Here is a 23,857-nt window from a genome sequence, read left to right as displayed (position 1 = left end):
GTGAAATTTATTAAATGTAGAATACAAATGTCTTACCACAATAACTAAGAAAATGCTGTAAAGGCTATGTTAACCAGTTTGATGAAAATATTTCAAATTGTATATAAAACCAGCACATTGTACCCCATGATTCCATTAATGTACACAGCTATGATTTAATAAAAAAAAATGCAAATGACATAAACGTAGATGAAACAGGTGATAGGCTATTATGCAACTCTGATTTATATAAATAGACAAACAAAAGAAGAAAGCCTGGATTGTAAAAGATAGACAAGACCTACTTAGATAACTTCTGCAGGTGCAGGATTTAAAAATGAATGCCCTTTTACCACTGATCTTCCTGTTTTTCATTAGTTCTCTAGGTTGGGCAAAAGATAAGCACTACTTCATAAGCATTGAAGAAGTACTTTGGAATTATGCTCCTTCTGGTAAAAATATGCTCAGTGGAAAGCCTTTTTCTGAAGATCAGTAAGTAATACCTATCCATTGAAAAAATTACTATCAGAAGCAAATGTTGGTAATTGTTACTCATTGCTGAAATGATGATAAAGGAATTTTTCATGATTGATGCTTTCAGAGTACATATGCCATTAGAACTATCTTGTTTGTTTAGAATAAGCAAGGTATGGAAAGGAGATATTAATATAAATCAGAAATTACTCTTTCCTGAGATTATTGTCACTCCTGCCCTCCTAACATGTTATTTCCCAGGTCCTATCTAATTCTGTGGTTATTACCAATTTTCTTTGCATGTACTCAAGTTATAAAACAACACTTTTCCTTCTGATGTGAGCATAGCTGCCTTCTTGATTTTTTTTCTCCAGAAAATTTGGAGGGAGAAATCTAGAGGTTGCAAGTGGGGCTCTGATTTGTCATGGTTTGTGGGCAAAATACCCTAATGCTACCAACAAGCGCCCACGTGTATTTAAACATATAAACAATCCTAAATAATAGGGATTCATCTAACGCTCGAGCACTACAGTAACTTTAAAGCAGGGTTCGAAACTTACATGCAGTTCAGTCTAAAGAATTGGTTATGGCCTTAAACCAAAATTCCGCGCAAGTTGCTGGCTACGTGTGTGTTTGATCTCTTCATCTGGTACTCTAACCTTCCTTCTCCTTACTTGTAACAGTTTTTTTACACTTCCTTCTCATTTTCCGTGGCATCTAGGTTTCGTCTAGCAAAATGAAGCTGTAAAGCTTCTAACTTCTAGTTTTCCTTAGCACTTTTTTTCTTTCCAGTCAACATTGGTTAAAGTTCTTTCCTTTTGTTTGCTTTTCTTTTTGTAGAAACTTTCAATCCCAAAAATATCAACAAGGAAGTCAAGATAGGAAGAAATATGTTTATAAAAAGGCATTGTATTTTCAATATACTGATAAAACCTTTCAAACAATCATTGAAAAACCATCCTGGTTGGGATTTTTAGGTCCAATAATTAAGGCAGAGACTGGAGACTACATTTATGTACATGTAAAAAATTGTGCTTCAAGGGCCTATAGTTTCCACCCCCATGGGCTCACCTACAGTAAAGAAAATGAAGGTAAGTGGGTTCTCCCCTTCTTATGTTCCAGAGCTTTTGCACAATACCTCGGGAAAAGTAAGATGATCATGAACTGGCCAGCATTGTGAGCTAGGGGGAGTTTGGGTTGGATGCAGATTCTTACTTACCTTATCTTTAATGTTTATACCCAAGATGGTCTTTTTTCAGTTCTGCATCTTGCCAAAAAAGGAGATACTTATGAGCTAAAGTTGAGGTTAGCAGAAATTCTGTTCTGCCCTCATCTCATTTCAATTTCCTCATAGGGGAGGATCATCCTCCTGCAAACATCAGGATCAAGAGAAATTTCTGCTTTTCAGACAGAGTCTTCTCTCCCATACATCAACAGTCACCACTGCATGGTGGTGTTGAAGAAAGGAAGAGACAGTCAACAATAGGGTTTGAGAGGTTTCAGAAGATAACCAGGAAAGCTAGGAAAGAGAGCGTGGGCTTGTCTACGGTAGAACAGACACTTTTTTCTTAGTGTTTGAAATTTTTTTATGAAAGTCTGGCATAAATCTTTAGAAAATTAGAACTTTAGTCCAACTTGATAAGAGTACCACTTAGAAGATGGGTGCTCTTTTCAACAGAGGCTCTATGAAAATACAGGGCAATGGAAATCCCATATGCCATTCCATTCAGTGCCATAATTAGTCACGTTACATGACCATCTTTCCCTGATTATTACCTTTTAAACTATTATATGTTACAGACACATAATGGGATAAATGTTAATAAGAGTTTGTTTTTATTTTTGTGCTTTTTAAATCAGCACTCAAAACTTAGACTGAGGTTTAACGATTCCCTCAGGGCACCACAAGGAAGAAGCTAGGAACAGGCTCTGAATGAATTCTCGCTACTGAGATGGGCTCAGCAAAAACTGGACCAGGTCCAGAGGCCACTCCAGAGGGACAACTGGGCAGGAAGGAAGTACAGAAGTCAGTCAGTAATGAGGCAGCACATTTCTTTGCATTTAACATGGAGCTAGTGGGTCCCAAAAGATTGAGAATGGAAAGTTGCTCATGCTTCAAAGTCCCTTATTGAATAAAGTAATTTTATCCATAGTTAGCAGGATCCTGCATTTTAGGGGTGGGGATGTAAGGCAAAATACTAGTCAGAAAAGAAGAAAGAAGACAGAGCAAGATTCCAAATTCAGAACTTAGGTAATTGCTCAGAGTAATGTATGTTATACAGAGGGCCACCTTGTAACTACTGTGGGCTCTGTAGAGGTAACCCAATACCTCTTGATGCCCTGGGTCCCAAATCTGACTGGCAATGAGGAATATACAGAGGGTGACTCAAAAGTCTAGCCTTTACCTCCGTATCAGAGATCTAAGAAGAACATGGTAGGTGAAAAATAAATATTGTTGAAACCATCAGTAAGGGTGGTGATAGTCTGTTAATAGACTGTTTCATTCCAATTTAGAAACTGCCACCAAACTGAGTATTGAGGTAAAAGCCAATAGGCACACAGGAGACAGGGAGAAATGCATGGTTCATTCTAGAAATACAAATTAACGTATATTTGTGGCTTAATGGAGAAAGCTGGAGACATGTTCAAAATAGCATTGTCCAGTGATTACCATAACCACAGTGCTGACTGTGTTTTCTAGGTGCTATCTATCCTGATAATACCACCGGCCTACAAAAGGAAGATGACTACCTGAAGCCAGGGAAACAGTATACTTACAAGTGGTTTGTAGACGAAAAGCAGGGGCCTGGCCCCAGTGACAGTGACTGTGTGACAAGGATTTACCACTCCCATGTAGACACTGTAAAAGACGTGACTTCAGGACTTATTGGAGCAATTCTGACTTGTAAAAAAGGTAACATATTTTTTAAAAATTCATTGTAAGAATAGAGTCAACCAGAATATGTGGGCCTTCCCCTGCCTTTATAAAAGAAATTTGGTATCAAAGGCTCTCTGTTTTCCTGCCTTGACCTTGATTCTCTCTGGTCAACAAAGGAAACACCATCTTGGACTCTGAGCACTAGATGGCGATCACAAGTCCAGCCCTGAGTTCAACCAATAATCCAGGTTGGTCACTAGATGGTAGTCAAACCCAGTAAATCTCATTTTAGCCTCCTGCACACAAAATAAATGCCACCTTTTCCTCTTCTCCAGAGAGGACTGAGAAGAGATTGGAAGAGGCCTTCTGCCTCTTTCCTGCATGTTGCATTACTTAGAATTGGGTTGGGGGAAGTGCAAGATTTTCCTTTTATGTTTTAAAGTGAATCGAGTAGAATCACCAGTTTATTTTTTTAACTGACAAGTAATAATTGCACATATTCATGTGATACAGTGACATTTCAATACATATAATATATAGTGAGCAGATCAGGGTACTTACTGTATCCATCATCTCAAACATTTATCATTTATTTGTGTGGGAAACATTCAATATCTTCCATTTAAAATTATACAACACATTATTGTTGGTGATACTCATCCTACAATGCTATGGGACACTGTAACATATTCCCTCTTGTACCCTTCAACAGATCTCTGCCTATCCCTCCCCTTCTCCTTACCCTTCTGGTCTCTACTATCCTTTGTTGTACTTTTTATTTCAATGAAATCAACATTTCATTCCACATATCAATGCAAGGCAGTCAGTTTCTATTGTTGGCTTTTTTGATGTTAACAAAATGTCCCCCAGTTCCATTCAAGCTGCTGTGAATGACAGGATTTCATTCTTCTTTAGGGCTGAATAGTATTTCATTTTCTGTATCCATTCATCTGTTGATGGACACCTATGTTAATTCTCTGTCTTGGCTATTGTAAATAGTGTGCGATAGACATGGGGGTGCACATGTCTCTTCAATGTACTGATTTCCTTTCTTTAGGATAAATTCCCACGTGGTAGTTCTATGTGTAGTTTTCTTAGGAACCTCCATACCATTCCCCATAGGAGCTGTATTAGTTTTATTCCCATCAACATGTGTATGAGTTCCCTTTTTTCTGCATTCTTGCCAGCATTTTTTTTTTTTTTTTTGCCTTTTTGATTATGGCCATCCTAACTGGTGTAAGATGACACACCTCATTCAGATTTTGATTTGTATTTCTGATCATTGGTGATGTTAAGCGTTTTTTAATCTATTTACTGGCCATTTATATTTTCTTTTGACAAATGTCTGTTCAAACGTCTGTTCAAAATTTGAACATTTTTAAAATGAGGTTGTTTGGTTTGGGGAGGGGGTTGTTTTTTTGCTGTTGAGATGTTTGAATTTCTGTGTATTCCAAATGAGTAGTTTACAAATATTTTTCTTCCATTCTCTAAGTTTTCTTTTCACTCTGTTGACTTCTTTTCTTTGCTGTGAAGATTTTTAATTATAATTTTTAATTTTTAATCCCATTTTATTTAATTTTGTTGCCTGTGCCTTTGAGGCCTTATTCATACAATATTTTCCCAACCCAAGGTCCTGAAACCGTACCCTATGTTTTCTTCTAGGAGTTGTATCATTTCAGCTCTTACATGAGGTTTTTGATTCATTTTGAGTTGATTTTTGTATAGAATGAGAGGTGAGGGTCTAGTTTCTTCTGCGTATGGATATCCAATTATCGGTTTATTTTACAGCAAAATAATTTTTGCAAGGAAGAAGCTTTACTGTTATGTTTCTTCATTTTTTTAAATTTATTTTTTTTGTTGTTAAATCATAGCTGTGTATATTAGTGCAATCAAGGGGTACAATGTGCTGGTTTCATATACAATCTGAAATATTCTCATCAAACTGTTCAATGTAGCCTTCATGGCATTTTCTTAGTTATTGTATGTAGACATTTGTATTCTGCATTTATAAGTTTCGCTTGTACCCATTCTAAGATGCACCGTAGATGTGGCCCCACCCATTACCCTCCCTCCACGCTAAGCTCCCCACTCCCTTCCCCTTTCTTGGCCCCTTCCCCATAGACTTGTGCTATAGTTGGGTTATAGCCTTCATGTGAAAGCTATAAATTAGCTTCATAGTAGGGCTGAGTACATTGGATACTTTTTCTTCCATTCCTGAGATACTTTGCTAAGAAGAATATGTTCCAGCTCCATCCATGTAAACATGAAAGACGTAAAGTCTCCATCTTTCTTTAAGGCTGCATAATATTCCATGGTATACATGTACCACAATTTGCTAGTCCATTTGTGGGTCAATGGGCACTTGGGCTTCTTCCATGACTTAGCAATTATGGATTGGGTTGCAATAAACATTCTGGTACAGATGTCTTTGTTACATTGTGATTTTTGGTCTTCTGGGTATAAACCTAGTAAAGGAATTATAGGATCAAATGGCAGGTCTATTTTTAGGTCTCTAAGTATTCTCCAAACATCCTTCCAGAAGGAACGTACTAGTGTGCATTCCCACCAGCAGTGTAGAAGTGTGTTCTTCTCTCCACATCCACGCCAACATCTCTGGTTTTGGGATTTTGTTATGTGGGCTACTCTTACTGGGGTTACTCTTATTACAAAGTAGTTTTGATTTGCATTTCTCTGATGATGATTAAGGATGATGAGCTTTTTTTCATGTGTTTGTAGATTGTGTATCTGTCTTCTTTAGAGAAGTTTCTCTTCAAGTCCCTTGCACACCCTGAGATGGAATCACTTGTTCTTTTCTTGCTAATACGTTTGAGTTCTCTGTGGATTATTAGACCTTTATCAGAGGTATAACCTGCAAATATTTTCTCCCATTCTGAGGGCTGTCTGCTTGGTTTACTTACTATGTTCTTGGCTGTGCAGAAGCTTTTCAGTTTGATCAGGTCCCAGTAGTGTATTTTTAATACTGCTTCAATTGCCTGGGGAGTCCTCCTCATAAAATATTCACCCAGGCCGATTCCTTCAAGAGTTTTCCCTGCACTTCCTTCAAGTATTTTTATAGTTTCATGTCTTAAGTTTAAATCTTTTATCCAGTGAGAGTCTATCTTAGTTAATGGTGAAAGGTGTGGGTCCAGTTTCAATCTTCTACAGGTTGCCAGCCAGTTTACCCAGCACCATTTGTTAAATAGGGAGTCTTTTCCCCACTGACTGTTTTTAATTGGCTTGTCAAAGATCAAATAACGGTAAGTAGCTGGATTCATCTCTTGGTTCTCTATTCTGTTTGAGACATCTACTTCTCTGTTTTGGTGCCAGTACCATGCTGTTTTGATCACTGTCAATTTATAGTGCAGTCTCAGGTCTGGTAGCATGATTCTTCCTTCTGTGTTTTTATTGCTGAGTAATGTTTTGGCTATTTGAGTTTTTTTCTGATTCCATATAAAATGAAGTATTATTTTTTTGAGATCTTTAAAGTAGGACAGTGGAGCTTTAATAGGGATTGCTTTATAATTGTATATTGCTTTGGGTAGTATGGACATTTTAATGATGTTGATTCTTCCCAGCCATGAGCATGGTATGTTTTTCCATTTGTTAACATCTTCAGTTATTTCTTTTCTTAAAGTTTCATAGTTCTCTTTGTAGAGATCTTTCACATCCTTTGTTAGGTATACTCCCAAATATTTCATCTTCTTTGGCACTATTGTGAAAGGAATAGAGTCCTTGACTGTTTTTTTGGCTTCGTTATTGTTGGTATATATAAAGGCTACAGATTTATGGGTGTTGATTTTCTAGCCTGAGACATTGCTGTATTCCTTGATCACTTCTAAGAATTTGTAGTACAATCCCTAGTGTTTTCCAGATATACGATCATATCATCTGGGAAGAGTGAAAGTTTGATCTCTTCTGACCCTATGTGAATACCCTTGATCGCCTTCTCTTCCCTAATTGCAATGGCTAAAACTTCCATTACAATGTTAAAGAGCAATGGAGACAATGGGCAACCTTGCCTGGTTCCTGATCTAAGTGGAAATGATTTCAATTTAACTCCATTCAATACAATATTGGCTGTGGGTTTGCTGTAGATGGCCTCTATTACTTTAAGAAATGTCCCTTCTATACTAAGTGTTCTGATCATGAAGGGATGCTGGATATTATCAAAAGCTTTTTCTGCATCAATTGAAAGAATCATATGGTCCTTATTTGTTAGTTTGTTTATGTGCTGAATTACATTTATAGATTTACGTATATTGAACCAGCCTTGAGAGCCTGGGATAAATCCCACTTGGTCATGGTGTATAATTTTTTTGATGTGTTGTTGGATTCTGTTCATTAGGATCTTATTGAGTATTTTAGCATCAATATTCGTTAGTGATATTGGTCTATAATTTTCTTTTCTTGTTGGGTCTTTCCCTGGTTTGGGGATCAAGGTGATGTTTGCTTTGTAGAATGTGTTGGGTAACATTCCTTCTTTTTCTATATTTTGGAAGAGGTTTAGTAATATAGGTACTAGTTTTTCTTTAAAGGTTTGGTAGAATTCTGATGTAAAGCCATCTGGTCCTGGGCTTTTCTGTATAGTTGATGCTATTTCAGAACTTGATATAGGCCTGTTCAACAATTCCACTTCATTCTGGCTAAGTCTTGGTAGGTGGCGTACTTCCAGGTATTGGTCCATTTCTTTCAGATTTTCATATTTCTGAGAGTAGAGTTTCTTGTAGTATTCATTATTTTTTGAATTTCTGAGGGGTCTATTGTTATTTCATCGTTACCATTTCTGATTGATGAAATTAGAGATTTTAAGCGGTGCCTGTGGCTCAAAGGAGTAGGGCGCTGGCCTCATATGCTGGAAGTGGCAGGTTCAAACCCAGCCCCGGCCAAAAACTGCAAAAAAAAAGAAATTAGAGATTTTACTCTTTTTTTCCTGGTTAGGTTGGCCAAAGGTTTATCTATTTTATTGATCCTTTCAAAAAACCAACTTTTGGATTTATTGATCTGTTGTATAATTCTTTTGTTTTCAATTTGTTTAATTCTGCTCTGATTTTGGTTATTTCTTTTCTTCTGCTGGATTTGGGGTTGGAGTGTTCTTCCTTCTCCAGTTGCTTGAGATGTCCCATTAAGTTATTAACTTCCTCTCTTTCCATTTTCTTGAGGAAGGCTTGCAGTGCTATAAATTTCCCTCTTAGGACTGCCTTTATAGTATCCTAGAGGTTCTGATAATTCGTGTCTTGATTGTTGTTTTGTTCCAAAAATTTGGTGATTTCCTTCTTAATCTCGTTTATAACCCATCTATCCTTCAGCATAAGGTTGTTTAGCTTCCATATTTTTGTATGGGTATGCAGGATCCTGTTGTTATTGAGTTCAACTTTTATTCCATGATGGTCTGAGAGGATGCAAGGAATAATTTCTATTTTTTAAAAATTTGCTGAGGTTAGATTTGTGGCCTAGGATGTGGTCAATTTTGGAGTATGTTCTGTAGGCTGATGAGAAGAATGTGTATTCAGTTTTGTTGGGATGAAATGTTCTGTAGATGTCTTGTTAAGTCCAGATGTTGAATGGTTAAGTTTAAATCTAAAATTTCTTTGCTTAGCTTCTCTTTGGAGGATCTATCCAGCACTGCTAAAGGGGTTTTAAAATCTCCAACTACTATGCTGCTGGAGGAAAGCAAGTTACTCATGTTTCTCTTATAAATTGAGATGCATTCTGGTTGGGTGCATAAATATTAATAATTAAAATCTCATCATATTGAGTGTTACCTTTAACAAATATGAAGTGTCCCTCCTTATCCTTCCTTATTTTGGTTGGTTTAAAGCCTATTGCATCTGTGAATAGGATAGCAATGCCTGCTTTTTTCTGCTTTCCATTTGCCTAGAGTATAGATGACCATCCCTTGACCTTGAGTCTATATTTGTCTTTTAATGTAAGATGCGATTCTTGTATGCAGCAGATATCTGGCTTGAGTTTTTGTATCCAGTCAGCCAACCTGTGCCTCTTCAGAGGACAATTTAAACCATTCACATTAGTTGAGAATATTGATAAGCCTTTTGAGAGTCCAGTGGATGTTTTTAATCCTTTTGTGACTGTGGAAGTTGGAATTTGATCAGAATTTTCTGGGTGGGTTTACTTTTGTGGTGGAGGATTATGCTGGTCTTTATGGAGGATAGGTCTGAGAATATCCTGGAGAGCTGGTTTAGTTATGGCAAATTTCTTCAACATGGGAATGTCATTGAAGTATTTAATTTCTCCATCATAAATGAAACTCAGTTTAGCTGGGTACAGGATCCTGGGTTGAAAGTTATTTTGTTTTAGGAGATGAAAAGTCGATGACCATCCTCTTCTAGCTTGAAAGGTTTCAGCAGAGAGATCTGCAGTTATTCTAATATTCTTGCCCTTGTAGGTGATGGTTTTCTTTCATCTGGCTGCTTTCAGAATTTTCTCCTTCATATTAACTTTAGTGAAATTGATTATGATGTGTCTGGGGGATGTTTTATTTGGGTTGAGTCGTGCTGGAGTTCTGAAACTGTCTGCTATCTGAATTTCAGAATCTCTTGGCATGTCTGAAAAGTTCTCCTTCATAATCTCATGGAGAAGAACTCTGTGCCTTGTGAAGCCACTTCGTTGCTTTCAGGGATCCTTATAAGACGAATATTAGTTTTCTTTGAATTGTCCCAGAGTTCTCTGAGAGAGTGATCTGTTTTTGCTCTCCATTTCTCTTCCTCTTTGAAAGTTTGGGAGCATTCAAAAGCTTTGTCTTCAATGTCAGAAATCCTTTCTTCTGCTTGCTCCATTCTGTTGCTGAGGGATTCTACTGTGTTTCTCAGATCTTTGAGGGCTGCAACTTCTTGTCTCAATGTGTCAATATCTTTAGTCATTTGGTCTTTGAATTTGTTGAATTTTTGAGATATCTTTTGGGTTACTGCTTGGAATTCTAATTCAATTTTATTTGCTATCCAGATTCTGAATTTGATTTCTGACATCTCAGCTATTTGTTTGTGCGTGGGATCTTGTACTGTGTCTGCCCCATTGATCCTTGGGGGAGTTGATCTACTCTGATCATTCATATTGCCAGAGTTTTTCTGTTGATTTCGCCTCATGATTGTTTTTCACCATTGCCTCTGGCCGTCCTCAGAGTTGGGGAGGTGTCTCTCCAAGATTAGACTCCAGCGGGATCACTATATTGTTGCTGGATCTTTGTAGGGAGTGACCCTGTGTAGTTCCTCTGCAGCTGCCCCAGCTAGGGAGTTCTGGTTGTGGAAGCAGTTCCGGAGTGTGACACACCCGGATCCAGCAACAGGGCAGGAGGTGGTGCTCACGGTTCTGGGAGTGCCTGGTGCCCAGTGAGTTTGGCACAGAGAGCCCAAGGCTCCAGCAGTCTCTGGCCAGGAGAAGGGCTCTGCGCAAAGGCAGGGAGGGCTCCGGAGGACACACGGCTACCAGTGTCCCTGGCCAGACGAGTGGGACAGTGTGGTGGCAGGGAGGGTACAGGAGGGAAGATGCAGGGTTGTGTGGTTCTCGCAGTTCCTGGTCAGGGCATGTGGAGGCCCAGCCACTCTTATGGAGGTCTGGGCAGTGCCAACCCCGGGAGTTTGAGGTTGCTCTGAGCTGTGATGCCATGGCACTCTACCCAGGGCAACAGCCCGAGGCTCCAGTGTGCCAAAACCAGTCTTACTCTGCCTCTGAGGGTTAAGGCTATAAGGCAGCTCAGTCCTTGCCTTTAGGCTGCTCAGTCACTTGGTTACTAGCTCCTGCCAGATCCTTGCTCTGCGACCCTGAGGGCAGAGCTTGCCAGGGCAGTTCTCTCACAATGACTCCCTGTGGCCCACAGCCAAATACTATTAGCTCTGTCCGTCTGGCTCAGCGGCTCAGTTTGGGGCCCTAGACAATGCCCCAAGTTCTCTGCACTCCTGCTCACGCTCTCCCCAAGGCAGTTCAACTGACTGCCAAGTCCAAAAACACTGAAACAGTTCACGGTAAGGACTTTCCTGTTTGCAGTCTCACTGCTGCTTGTACTTACGGTTGCCGGCGGGATTAGGTCGATCAAACACACGCAACCACTCGCCAGTTTTCCACTGTTTTTGTCCTCCTCATGGGGTCCAGAAGTCCCTTGCTAACTCCCTCTATCCTCAAAGGGATGATTATAGGCAGATCTCCTACTGTTACGTTTCTAACTTGCATCACATGGAGTTTTTATATTTTGATTTAGTTCATTATAATAAGATTAATGAGATGAAAGGACTAGGTTATTATGAAGTTGATTAGAAGTTAGTATCATATTTTCTAAGATAATCAAAGTTTAAAACTTTATGTGAACAAGTAGTTCACCCCAGTAAATACTTTAACAAAGGAAGTTTCCTATAACAAACACATATAGTCTCAGGGTTACAGATTACATTCTTTTCTTTGGGAGATAACTTTTAAAACCAACTTTGTAAGAGCTCTTTGCCCTTTTCATACTTGCAAAGAAGACAATTGCATGAAGACAAGATAAAAAATAATTGTGTATTAAACTTATGGATATCTAGTCTGAATATTTCCAAATTTTCTCCCTTTTCTTTTTAAACTATAAAGTAACTTAAGAGTTTGCATTCTCAAAGGCAAGTCCATGAACTGCCTTCAACTGTTCTCATTTATAATTATTCTCACTATGCTCTGTGGCTTCAAATCTGACAATAATTTTACATCATTATATTTTTATTTTTTAGATATGTTTATTTATATTATAAGAACAATTATTAGAATTGTATTCCCACTCCCACAGAGTGATCTTATCCATTCTGAGTCATTTGTTTTCATCTACATGCTATTGAGTCTGAAATCTATAAATTCCGTCCAAATTCCTCTATTGGTAGTCAGGCCTGGCAACTTGGCGCCTCCACTTAGATATTTCATTGGTGTCTATATCTTATTTTATTCCAAAACCCATCATCTGGTCCTGCCCTGAATCCGTTCTTCCTTCTGTGTTCCCTGCCTTGGGGGATGGCCTCACATCCTCCTAGTCCCTAGAGTCAGAACCTGGGTGTCCTTCTTTATACCTCCCTCTCCCTCATCTCTCACCAAACACATCACATCAGTCGAGTCCTGCCAACATCACTTCCTACACTTCACTGGATCAGCTCACTTCTCTCCAGCTCCACATAGTCCGTAACCTAGTTCAGGCCATTACTGTCCTTTTGCCAGGGTGTGAGCAGCAGCCTCCACTCAGCCAGTTCCTAAGTGCTGCCCCTTTCAATTCATCTCTATTAGGGTTGAGGGCGGGAGGATGGTTCTTGGAGGGCAAGCTGACTCTGTCACTCCTTTGCTTAAAATCCTTCAATGACTGCTGATTGTTCTGGTGAGAAAGTCCAAACTTCTTCTAGAGAAGAAGTTCTTGATTGCTGCCTTGAATCTTTTCTCCAGATAGACCCCAGCAAATGCTTACTCATCGTTTAGGTATCAACTGAAGTACCACTGCCTTCGGGATTCTTTTCACAATCAAGATTCTATTAGCCACCTCCTCACCTCCCTGGTCTTCCCTCTATAGGACTTTAAACACTATATTGTATTATTTACTGACAACCTTCATCCTTGATTATAAGTTCTGCAAGGGTAAAAACCTGTCTTTTTTTTTTTATTTTTTTGAGACAGAGTCTCACTATGTCACCCTGGGTAGAGTGCCGTGCTGTCACAGCTCACAGCAACCTCAAACTCTTGGGCTTAAGTGATCCTCCTGCCTCAGCCTCCTAAGTAGCTGAGACTACAGGTGCCAACCACAATGCTCAGCTATTTTTGTTGTTGTCATTGTTGTCTGGCAGGCCCAGACTGGGTTCAAACCCACCAGCTCCAGTGTATGTGTCTTGCGCCCTAGCCACTGAGCTATAGGTGCTGAGCCCAGAAAGCTGCCCTGTTCACTTCTGTGAACTGACCACTCACCAAAGAACCTAACACATTTGTTGAATATAAGCACAAATGAATAAATTAATTAGTATGAACTCAAGGAAGCACAAATTTTGAGAGTTTGTACATTGAACGATCTCTAATGATAATGGTTATCAGATGTGGACACTCCAGGAAGTTACTGACTTAAAGATGAGTATAAATTCTAAAAGTTTGGGTTCATATGTGTAATGTGCTTTTTAAAGTTTTGTGTAATCCCACATCACTCCCATTTACTTTTTTCATGTGTCCTAACCATTAAACAAACTGTAGTTTGTAAAAATAGTTGCATCTTTAACAATGGTTCTGATTATTATCTATATGAAAAAGAAGACATTTCTTCTTTTTGTTTCAGGTACACTGAATGGAGACACTGAAAAAAATACCGATGAGTCATTTTTTCTGACATTTTTTATAGTCGAAGAAAGCAATAGCTGGTATATAGATGAAAATACTCACACATCTAATGAATCTGGAGAAGTTAATACTAGTGATCCTGGCTTTGTGGAGAACAATACCATGTACTGTAAGATTAAAAGAGCTTTCTCTTTCATAATATCTTATAATTCTAATCTCTATGTTCCTAATTAGTAACTTCCCTTTGCTCAAGTTGGTTTAATAGAGTTTCTATTTTTTGGTGTTTCACCAAGGGTATACTAGCGGACATGCAAGTCAACTAGTGACTCTTGTTTATTTTCTAAGCAAAATTTGACAAATGCATTTTGTCTTCTGAAGTACCTAGATATTTTATGGAAAGATGTTTTTATCCAACATAGAATTTTTCAGAAAATGATGTTCTCAAGAGTCTCAATCACCTCTAGGCTTGCTTTCTCCTTCTGTGAACTTTTCCTTCTAGCTTTGCCCCTTTCACTTCTTGCCTTTCCACTTACCTTTTCCCCTCTTGTCTCTAACCCTCTGTGCTCCCCTCACTTCTCATCACACATGCTGTGGATGAGACGTCCTCCTTCTTCACAAAACACAAACCAACGTTGTAGATTAAGTGTGAGAATGATGTTGACACTGTGGCGTTTATCTAATAAGGAAATGCATAGCATTTCTACCATGTGGCACTGATTTACCATGCTTGATTGGTTAATATATATTTATTTTCAGCCATAAACGGGTACATATATGGAAATCTGCCCAATCTTACCATGTGTGCAGAAGACAGGGTCAAATGGCACTTCGTTGGCATTGGTGGTGGGATTAACATACATTCCATCTATCTCCACGGACAAACTCTGATCTCCCGGAATCACAGAAAGGACAACATTATAGTCTTCCCTGCCTCGTTGGAAGATGCCTTCATGGTGGCCAAGGGCTCCGGAGAGTGGATGCTGGGCTGCCAGATACATGGTAGAGATTTATTACGTTTGGATAATACAGGGTCTGATAACTTCCAAGGTTACAACTATTGCAAATGTCTCATCTGACAAATGAAGAAATTGATATCCAGGAGGGTGATACAATTTCTTTGGGAGATAGGCAGTGATGGAACCCTGGTCCTTGACAACTTTTTTGCTCTATAACAGTAAACTCTTTTAGGTATGTAAGATGTTGCTTTTATAAAAATCCTTTTACAGTCATTAGCTTGTGAGTCTCACAAGAACCCTGACTATCGGAAAGACTAGGTTTTTTTTTTTCTTTTGAGACAGAGTCTCATTTTGTCACCCTTGGTAGAGTGCCGTGGTGTCATAGCTCACAGCAACCTCAAACTCTTGGATTCAAGCCATTCTCTCACCTCAGCCTCCCAAGTAGCTGGGACTACAGGCGCTGCCACAACACCCAGCTATTTTTAGAGATGGGGTCTTGCTTTGGCTCAGGCTGGTCTTCAACTTGTGAGCTCAGGCCATCCACCTGTCTTGGCCTTCCAGAGTGTTAGGGTTACAGGCGTGAGCCACCATGCCCAGCCCAGAGCAGTTTATTATTAAAGGTATTTTTTTTTTTTAACTGAGGAAACAAGTTTCAAGAGATTAAAACACTTGCCCTCAAATTTTATGAGAAGTAGAGCCAAGAATTATGCAGAACCAAGTAATTTCAATTCATTACTCAGTAACCCTTCTTATTTTAATTGATGTCCTTCCTCAATCACATTCTCATTTAACGATAGAATGGTCAGTTACGAAGTTACTGATCTTTTCTATTCTTAAATAAAACCAGACTCTATATATGATTGTATAAATATTTTCTTTTTCAATCAGAAACCCTAATTATCATTAGATTTAAAGAATGTAACTTTATTTTTTTGGTCCAAAAATGGAGTTTACTTCTTTTATCAAAACCTATCCTTTAGGCTTGGCGCCTGTGGCTCAAGCGGCTAAGGCACCAGCCACATACACCTGAGCTGGCGGGTTTGAATCCAGCCCAGGTCTGCCAAACAACAATGACGGCTGCAACCAAAAAATAGCCGGGCGTTGTGGCGGGCACCTGTAGTCCCAGCTACTTGGGAAGCGGAGATAGGAGACTCGCTTGAGCCCAGGAGTTGGAGGTTGCTGTGAGCTGTGATGCTACGGCACTCTACCCAGGGCGACAGCTTGAGGCTCTGTCTCAAAAACAAAAAACCTATCCTTTGGTAAGTTCTAAACTTTTGTTAGTATCATGTTTCAGTTAATTATTCAAACAGCTGAACAACAAGTATTTATCAGGATTTCCTACTTTGTGGGTCCCTCCCAGGGCTGTGGGAAAAAGAAGAACCATTCATGGCTATTATAATTTAAGAACAGAATTTAGTGATGAAAAGATTGTTGCTTAAAATGGAATATCAGCTTCAGGCCAAAATGTACGGTCAGTAGCATCCACTGTTCAAGCAAGTCTTTCCACCTTAGCTTTGCAGAGGGGCTTCCAGATGCTAGGAGGATGGACCCCATTATTTTCTGCTATTTTTCCCCCTCTTTCTGTGTCTTTTTATAGCATTTTTATTTTTTAATTTACTTCTAGTCTTTTTTATTTGTAGTAATGATGAAAATATCTGAAGAGATCTTTGCTAGAAAGAGTGGCAGGAAGAAAGCTAGCAAAGAAAGAAGGAGGAAGGAAAGAGGGTGGGATGGAGGGAGAGACAAGGAAGAAGGGAAAGACAGGGAGGGAGGAAGAGAGGGAGAAAAATTAGGTGGAGGGAGGCAGGCAGAAAAAGTGAAAGAATCTAGGGCAGTGTACTGGAGTCCACTCACAAGGCCCAAGATTGCTGATAGTCAAATAATCCAGCCAGTAAACTGGTCACAGTAGGAAGATTTACACCACAAAAATCAGCATGCAAACCAGACTTTGTGTTTGGTTGGGGGGAAGCTATTTTAAAAACACACCGTTCATATAACCCTACTCCACTACCATCCCACTTCCCTCCTCAGAGAGTAACCACTGCAATGAATGTACTTGTAAACATGTGTACCGTGCATGAACATGTAAAAATTAAAATACATGGCCAAGTTTACTGTTTTATATAAGTAGATCACACACAGATAATATTCTGTTGCTTGCTCTCATTGCTCACCATATTGAATTCTTGAAGTTTCTTTCCCCACATTCCTTATACATCTTATTCTTTTAACGGTTGGCCTGTTTTCCATATTTTAGATGTACCCTGATTTATTTAACCATTTGCCTACTGGAAGGCATTTAAATTGCTTCTACTTTTTTTATTTGGTAACAATGTTAATGGCTTTTTATATGTTTATGTATGTGCAAAAATTTCCCATGGCTAATTATCAAGAAGTGAAATTATGTCACAGAAGGGCTTTTAATTTTAACAAATATTACCAAATTGTCTTCCAGAAGGTCTATACTAATTTACACTCCCATCAACAGTGCTCTAAAACCAAAACATAGGACTGATGTCGAAGAAATGTACTTGCCTTGATTTTCTTCCTACCTGAGAATTTGTTAATCTAACAAATCAACCAGCTCATTAGTGACTGGTAGTAGCAATTTCATATCCATGAGGGAAAATATTCTTGGTCAAAACTCTCAAATTCTTCCCAGCCTGTAAGTGCCATCTCCACCTGGGACTTGACCCAAAGCTAGTTACTGATATTATCCTCTAGCAATACATTTCCCTTTAATATTCATTTTTGCATCTTGGTTTTAGTACATGTATCATGCATTTTAAATTTGTATATAGATTTTATACATTACATTTCTGAAAGAAATGAAAACCTTCAATTTTATTGGCTAAAATTAAAAACATAGAGACAATTTGATTTGTGTTTTAATAACATTCTCTACTTGGGTTTACTGTTTTCCAGAGAGTCTGCAAGCATTTTTCAAAGTAAAGAATTGCCACAAACCTTCAACGAATGTATCTGGGACACAGGTTATAGATTACTATATTGCTGCTGAGGAAATTCCTTGGCAATATGCGCCATCTGGTATAGATTTCTTCACTAATAAAAATTTAACAGCGCCTGGAAGGTAATGATTCACTGGTTGCAATATTTATCATTAAGAAAAAAGATAATTGAAACTTTTCATAGATGCCGTTTCTTCTAAAAATGATTTATGCATCTCATAATTTAAAAATGCTGATAAAATAAATATGGAAAAATAATTGCATCAAAATTGGAAAATATCAAAACCAAATTCTTCTCTAAGTGCCTTGGCAGCCAATGTAAAGGAAAATCTACTGCTTATCTTTTTTCTATTACTAAAATTTAAAATGAATTTATTTTATACTTATGAAACACTTCAGAACATAGTGGACAATGTCGTAATAGCAAATTTTTTTGCAGTTTTTTTTTTGTTTTTTTTTTGGTTGGGGCTGGGTTTGAACCCTCCACCTCTGGCATATGGGGCTGGTGCCCTATTCCTTTGAGCCACAGGCACTGCCCCATTAATAGCAATTTTATAAAACTTTAAAAACATTCTTCATATTTAAATACATATATTTCTTCTAAAATATGAAGACATAATTAAATTGTTTTACATGATATCCTTAAATCATATTAAGGATTTTCAATATTAATTTAGTTTATTAAATATTAATTAATAATACCGAAGGACCAAAAACTAGGTGTAAAATGTATGAGTGTGGCATCAGCATTTAAAGGTGGGCAAAAGTTGTTTCTGATAGTTCAGTTGCTAAGTATATTTACAAATTTGAAGATCACAGGGGTTTTAATCCTTCTGGTCCATGGAATAAAAATTGCATGTCAGAAAAATTCCCAGTACTAAAACCACCAGAAAGTAATATTTCCCATGAGATTTATTTTTCTCTAATTTACTCTCGGAAAATTTGAGAAAGCTGAGATTATAATGTCAAGTGAATATTTTCTCTTCTTTTTTTGTTGATATAAAATATGTGTACATATTCATGGGGCACATGTGATATTTTGATACATGCATATGATGTGTAAAGATTAAATCAGGGCATTTAGGATATCCGTCACCTCAAAACGTCTATCATGTTTTTGTATTGTAGCATTTCAAATTTTCTCTTCTAGTTAGATTATTAAATATGTAATATATTGTTGTTAACTATAGTCATTCTACTTTGCTATCAAATACTAAACTTATTTCTTCTATGTTTGTATCCATTGATGGTGGGAAACCTATGGCCTTCTGGTTTCAAGATGGCTCTTTTATAAGTGCCAAAGTAGGCAAGAAATGCTTTGTCTTTCTCTCTTACACCCCTTTTAATGAAAAGATTTCTTCTGTAAAATTTGGATTCAATCAAAAGACCACACTTGGGGACCTAGAATCTTAAAGCTCTAGGTTCCCCATCTCTGAATAAGTGAGAGTATGAAATGTTAATCTTTCTGTGCCTGGCTTAATTTAATCAATATAATGACCTTCAGTTCCATCCTTGTTGCTGCAAATGACAAGATTTCATTCTTTTTTGGAGCCAAATAATAGTCCATTGTGTGTACATACCCCATTGTCTATATCCATTGATTCTGTATCTTGGCTATCGTGAAGAGTGATGCAGTAAACATGGGATGCAAATGTCCCCTGGATGTACTGGCTTCTTTCCTTGGATAAATACCCAGTAGTGACATTGCTAGAGGGCACGGTAGTTCTATTTTTAGTTTTTGATGAATTGTCATGTTATAATGGCTACACTGATTCACATTCCCATGAACACTGTGTTAGACTTCCCTCTTCTCCTAATTGTTGCTGGCATTTTATTTTCTTGTAGAGACAGAGTTTCACTTTATCACCCTCAGTAGAGTACTGTGGCATCACACAGCTCACAGCAACCTCCAGCTCCTGGGCTTAGGCGATTCTCTTGCTTCAGCCTCCCGAGTAGCTGGGACTACAGGCGCCCACCACAACACCCGGCTATTTTTTTGTTGCAGTTTGGCTGGGGCCAGGTTTGAACCCGCCACCTTCTGTATATGGGACCAGCTGAGCCACAGGCACTGCCCTATTTTATTTTATTTTTTGATGGTAGCTATTCTATCCAGGACAAAATTATATCTCCTTGTGGTTTTGATTTTCATTTCCCTGATAATTACTGATAGTGAGCATTTTTTCATATACTTTTTGGCCATATTCAGATCCTTTGCCTACCTGTTAATGAGATTTTTGGGGGGTTTCGCTGTTATTTAAGTTCCTTGTACATCTGTGTATTAGTCCCTTGTCAGATGGATAGTTTAAAATATTTTCTCTGATTACAGATCGTCTTTTCACTCTTTGGACTGTTTCCTTTGTAGTGCAAAAACATTTTAGTTTAATATAGTGCCATTTCTGTATTTTTTATTTAGTTACTTGTGCTTTTGAGGTGTTAGCCATAAAATCTTTGTCTAGATCAATGTTTGTTAGTTCTAGTTGTTTTATGGTTTTAGGTCTAATATTTAAGTCTTTAATCCATTTTGAGTTGATTTTTGCATATGGTAAGAGATAGGGGTATAATTTCATTTTCTGCACACTGACATCCAGTTTTCCCAACAGCATTTATTAAATGTGTGTTCTTGACACATTTGTCAAAAATATTTTGGCTGTAAATATGTGGATTTATTTCTAAGTTCTCTATTCTGTTCCATTGGTCTATATTGCTGTTTTTATACCAATACCATGTTGTTTGGGCTACTGTAATTTTTGAGTATATTTTGAAATCAGGCAATGCAATACCTCTAGTTTTGCTCTATTCACTCAGTATTGCTTTGACTATTTGAGGTCTTTTATGGTTCCACATGAATCCGATTTTAGGATTCTCTTTTCCTGTTTTGTGAAGAATGTTATTGGTATTTCATATGAATTGCACTGAATCTGTAGATTGCTTTGAGTAGAACTGTCATTTTAACCGTATTAATTCTGATCATAAGCATGGGATTCTTTCCATTCATTTGTGTACTCTTCAACTTCTTTCATCAATGCTTTATAGTTTTCTTATAGAAATCTTTCTTCTATGTGATTATATTTATTCCTAGATATTTTATTTTTGCAATAGCTGTTGTGAGTGGGACGGCTTTCTTAATTTATTTTTAAGCTAGTTTGTTATGGATGTATAGAAACACTTTTGATTTGTGTATGTTGATTTTATATTCTGGAACTTCACTGAATTGATTTATCAGTTCTGAGAGTTTTTTGATGGAGTCTTTTCATTAACATATGGAAAAGATCATGTCATCTATAAAGATGGACAATTTAACTTCCTCCTTTTCTAGTTTAGATGCCTTTTATTTCTTTCTCTTGTCTGATTGCTCTGGCTAGAACTTCCAGAACTGTGTCAAATAGGAGTAATGAACATGGGCATCCTTGTCTTATTCTAGTTCTTAGAAGAAAGGTTTTCCCCCATTCAGTATAATGTTAGTCATGGGACTGTCACATATGGCAGTCCCATGACTAACATTATACTGCCTGATTTGTTAAGAGTATTTATTACAAAGGAATGCTGCATTTTATAAAGTGCTTTTCCTGCGTTATCTGGAGATAATTGTATGGTTTTTGTCCTTTGTTCTGTTAATGTGCTGTGTCACCTTTATTGATTTGAGTATGTTGAATCATACTTGCATCCTCATACTTGTATCCTGCTTAATCATGGTGTATTCTTCTTTTTACATTGTTGGATTTGGTTTGCTAGTATTTTGTTGAGAATTCTTGCATATCATCAGGGTTATTGGCCCATAGTTTTCCTTTTTTTGTTGTGTCCTGGTCTAGTTTTAGTATTAAAGTTATACCGATTTTGTAGGATGAGTTAGGCAGAATTTCTTCTTCTTCAATTGTTTTGAATAATTTGAGAATAGTTTTAAATAATAATTTGGTGTTAGTACTTTATAAGTTGCATAGAATCCACCAGTAAGGCCAACTAGTTCTGGCTTTTTTTTGTTGGGCGATTTTTCATTACTGATTCAACCTCATTACTCATTGTTTGTTCAGATTGGCAGGGTTGTTTTTTCCAACACTTTGAATGTATCATTCCATTTTCTCCTAGCATGTACAGTTTCTGCTAAGAAATCTCTTGTTATTTTGATGAAGATCTCTTTGCATATGACTTGATACTTGTCTCTTGCTCTGTTTAGAGTTTTCTGTTTTCTCTCTTTGTCTTTGATTTTTGACAGTTTGATTAAAATGTGTCTTGGAGAAAAAAGACTTTTTTGAGTTGATCTATTTAGGCATCTTTGAGCTTTCTCTATCAAGACTTGAAAAGTTTTCAGCTAATATTTTGTTAAATATGTTTTCTATGTTTTTGCCCATCTCTTCTCCTGCAGGAACACTCAAAATTTAAATATTTGCTAGGATAATGCCAAGAAGGCTATGTTAACCAGTGTGATGAAAATGTGTCAAATAGTCTATAAAACCAGTGTATGGTGCCCCATGATCGCATTAATGTACACAGCTATGATTTAATTAAAAATATGTAAATATTTGGTCACTTTATGATGTTCCATGTGTCACATAAGCTTGTCTTCATTCTTTCTATTTTTTTTCCTTTTTTATTTTGTGCTTGACTAAGTTATTTAAAAGACTGGTCCTCAAGTTCAGAAATTCTGTCTTCTGTTTGATCTAATTTATTACTGGAATACTCAATCAATTTTTTAAAACTTATTTATTAATTCCTCAGTTCTAGGATTTCTATTTGATTGCATTTTATAATATTTGTCTCTTTTGAATTTCTCATTCCAATCATAAGCTGCTTTTATTATTTCTTTGTATTATTTGTGTTCTCTTGTATCTCACTGAACTACTTTAATATCATTATTTGGAATTATTTTTCAGAAATTTCATAAACTTATTTTTTGTTAGAATCTGTTGCTAAAGAACTATCACTTCCTTGAAAGTGGCATTTTTCCTTGCTTTTTCATGCTTCTTTATCTTTACATTGATATTGTGCATCTGACGTAACAGCCACTTCTGCCAATTTTTTGGATTAGCTTTCATAGGGAGACTTTTTCCTACAGATATGTTTATAGCATTGAGTGTGTTGGGTCTTAGGCTGGCATGGGATTATCTACTCAGAGTTTTGGTCCATCCACGTGAATGTGCCAGGTGTGTTTGGTCCTCTTCCCACATTTTAAGTTCATCATTAAATTATTCTTTCTGTGTAATGGACATCTTATATCAATTGTCAGAAGGATATAGGCAGAATTTCTTCTTCTTCAATTGTTTTGAATAATTTGAGAATAGTTTTAAATAATAATTTGGTGTTATTTAATTATTCGGAAGAAAGCATCTGGGCTTAAAGCAAAAATTAGAATTAGACTTAGGTCTCCCTCTCATTCTATCTTGGCTAAAATAAATATGAATTAATAAATTCTTTTATTTTGCTTGATTCTTTGGCTCTGACATTTTATGATGTCTGAACACAGCAAGTTACCACTTTACTGTTAGGAAATACTTTATCTTTTCTAATCATAATTTAAAAAAAAACAATGATATCTCTCTGTTCAATGTTAACGCATCTCTGCAAATAGTTGTTATAATAGCAATATTTGTTTTTAGCTGCCTGAAAGTAATCAGATGTAATGTCTTTTTTTTTTTTTTTTTTTTTTTATTGTTGGGGATTCATTGAGGGTACAATAAGCCAGGTTACACTGATTAGATGTAATGTCTTTTTAATACAGAAAATTATCAAACAAATGACTTAGATACACACAGATAATTATATACACATGCATAGGGAAAAGACTGAAAGGATATCTAGAGACAATATTGTTTTGGTGGTTATATGTAAATGGTGGAATTGTGGAAATTTTAATTGTCTTTGCTGTATTTTTTCTTCTTTTTCAAATTTTAGGCAAAGAGCAGGTGTTATTTTTATAATCAGAAATAAATACAAGTATTCTAAAACAGAAGTGTTTGGATTCTTACTTTCTTTTCACATGATCACTGCAAGCATAAAAGTCCCTTGTGTATCTGCTTTCTCTGCACAGTGAGTCCGAGGTATATTTTAAGCAAGGCCCAACAAGAATTGGAGGAACTTACAAAAAACTAGTTTACCGTGGATACACAGATGCTTCCTTCCGAACACAGAAGGCAAGAGAAGAACATCTGGGAATTCTTGGTAAAATTCTATTCATAGCACGTGGGGTTATAAACCATTTATACATATTTTGTGCAATCAAAACAGTATATACCAACTGAGTTATAGATGGTTTAAATATAATCTTATATAACCTTATGAAATCAATATGTTGATTCACCCAATGATTTTAATGACATTCTGTTGCCCCTATA

General features: G+C 37.1%; 1 protein-coding gene across 1 annotated transcript in view; it reads left to right on the top strand.

The window, feature by feature from the left end:
* The first annotated feature begins 316 nt into the window (after positions 1-316).
* LOC128591884 (ceruloplasmin-like) overlaps positions 317-23,857 on the top strand; it is a 47,149-nt gene continuing 23,608 nt past the window's right edge. Inside the window, exons 1-7 of the mRNA XM_053599669.1 lie at positions 317-471; positions 1,294-1,544; positions 3,155-3,367; positions 13,605-13,775; positions 14,363-14,605; positions 17,488-17,653; positions 23,554-23,684. Of these exons, the coding sequence (XP_053455644.1) occupies positions 317-471; positions 1,294-1,544; positions 3,155-3,367; positions 13,605-13,775; positions 14,363-14,605; positions 17,488-17,653; positions 23,554-23,684 (1,330 nt within the window). The remainder of the gene's footprint in view (positions 472-1,293; positions 1,545-3,154; positions 3,368-13,604; positions 13,776-14,362; positions 14,606-17,487; positions 17,654-23,553; positions 23,685-23,857) is intronic.

The sequence above is a fragment of the Nycticebus coucang genome, chromosome 8 (assembly GCF_027406575.1).
Source record: "Nycticebus coucang isolate mNycCou1 chromosome 8, mNycCou1.pri, whole genome shotgun sequence".
In the NCBI taxonomy this organism is placed as follows: Eukaryota; Metazoa; Chordata; class Mammalia; order Primates; family Lorisidae; genus Nycticebus; species Nycticebus coucang.
The sequence above is the reverse complement of the archived record's forward strand: the minus strand, read 5'-3'. Positions and strand labels throughout refer to the sequence as shown.